The 1,680-nt window shown below is 41.5% G+C and overlaps 1 protein-coding gene across 1 annotated transcript in view; it reads right to left on the bottom strand.

The window, feature by feature from the left end:
- The window catches only part of LOC106815981 (B-cell receptor-associated protein 31-like), a gene marked incomplete at its 5' end in the record, with an annotated part of 13,131 nt that overhangs the window by 3,746 nt on the left and 7,705 nt on the right, over positions 1-1,680 (bottom strand). Inside the window, 2 exon segments of the mRNA XM_014820515.1 lie at positions 1,080-1,173; positions 1,405-1,528. Coding sequence (XP_014676001.1) covers positions 1,080-1,173; positions 1,405-1,528 — 218 coding nt within the window.

Genomic DNA, 1,680 nt, shown 5'->3' with positions numbered 1-1,680 from the left:
TATATATATATATATATATATATATATATATACCAGGAGCGTATAATGACAAAGGAGTAAGACACCGATTTGGTACTGATTTCACTACATTTTTGTCGTACGAGTTCGATGTGAATAGAAATACAAATGTATACAAACATGAGCTTCTTTTGTTCACTGGTCCTTATTCTATCTTCCGGTAGTATTACAAACCGCGTAGCTTCCTTCGTTTTGACATAATTCGTACTTTTGCACGACATGGTTTTCACGTTAGTTACCGTATTCTGGCGTTGCCAACCTCCAAATTCGCACACACAGCTACTTGAAGGAGGCACGGCAGGGATCGCCTCAGGCAGCGCCAGCGCCAACTGTACGCGGGCTAGAGCTAACGGTTGCTATGCAATTAATGCAAAACACATGTGCAAAAAGCTACAATCGGCTGGAGCGTCAGTTTACTCATAACGATTCATACACATCATTCCTCCGCGGGTGAAGTAGTTCAGATATTTTACCAGCGCAGCGTTTATTTAAAAAAAACTGCAGGATTCAACCATAAAAACAAGGCATTCTAACTATGTTTAAATGTAAAATAGTTTTAATTTTTAAACCCAGCATGGGTGCAACGTAACTTAATTTCTAGGCGAATTTTCTGACACTCGACTAGGCTACGGCCGAAAAGCCCTGGCGCGCCTCCTTCAAGTAGCTATGTGTGCGAATTTGGAAGTTGGCCTCGCCAGAATACGGTAACTAACGTGAAAACCATGTCGTGCAAAAGTACGAATTATGTCAAAACCAAGGAAGCTACGCAGTTTGTAATACTACCAAAAGATAGAATAAGGACCAGTGAACAAAAGAAGCTCATGTTTGTATACATTTGTATTTCTATTCACATCGAACTCGTACGACAAAAATGTAGTGAAATCAGTACCAAATCGGTGTCTTACTCCTTTGTCATTTATATATATATATATATATATATATATATATATATATATATATATATATATATACATATACTGTATCTAATCTACACGGGGTAGTGCAGGTGAGATAGGTGGCGGCGAGTCCCTGCCTATTCCACGTCTCCCTAGCCTCCCTACCTTGTCTGGCCTTGTTGAGGTCCTCCTTCAGTTTCGAGATGAGCTTCTTCTGCTCCTCGTCCTTCTCGTTCGATTCGTTCTCATCGCTCTTCTCCTGCAGCGAGAGACGGAACATTAAACGTCGACTCCCATGCACACGCTCGCAACGCAACCCGCAGCCAGACGCTTTCATCACGATTTTGTTTAAAATTTTTTTTTTAACAATTTTTATTTCGACTTTTTCACTTTCGTCGACACTCTCTGGCTCTGCTAACGTCTTCACTTACTGCAAGCACGCGAGTTTATTATAGAGGGCGCTTGCAGACGCGCGGCGACCGACACTCACGTTGGCTGCCTTCATGAGTTTCTCGGCGGTTTCCGATGCGTTCTTGGCCTGCTTAAGGGCGGCGTCGTGAGAGGCAGCAAGCATTGCCTGAGCCGTGATGAGGGTCACCAGCCGCTTCAACACCCTGCAGACATTCAAGGAGATATATTACATCGTACTCGATTATTATTTATAGATTTTATTATATTTATTATATACTTATAATTTATTATTATATTATATCTTTATATAATCAATTACCCTATGGTTATTGTATCCCCCGCGACGAAGTCGGCG

This window comes from Priapulus caudatus, unplaced genomic scaffold (assembly GCF_000485595.1).
Source record: "Priapulus caudatus unplaced genomic scaffold, Priapulus_caudatus-5.0.1 Scaffold1252, whole genome shotgun sequence".
NCBI classification, from domain to species: domain Eukaryota; kingdom Metazoa; phylum Priapulida; class Priapulimorpha; order Priapulimorphida; family Priapulidae; genus Priapulus; species Priapulus caudatus.
Note: the sequence above shows the minus strand (reverse complement) of the source record. Positions and strands in the feature narration are given on the sequence as shown.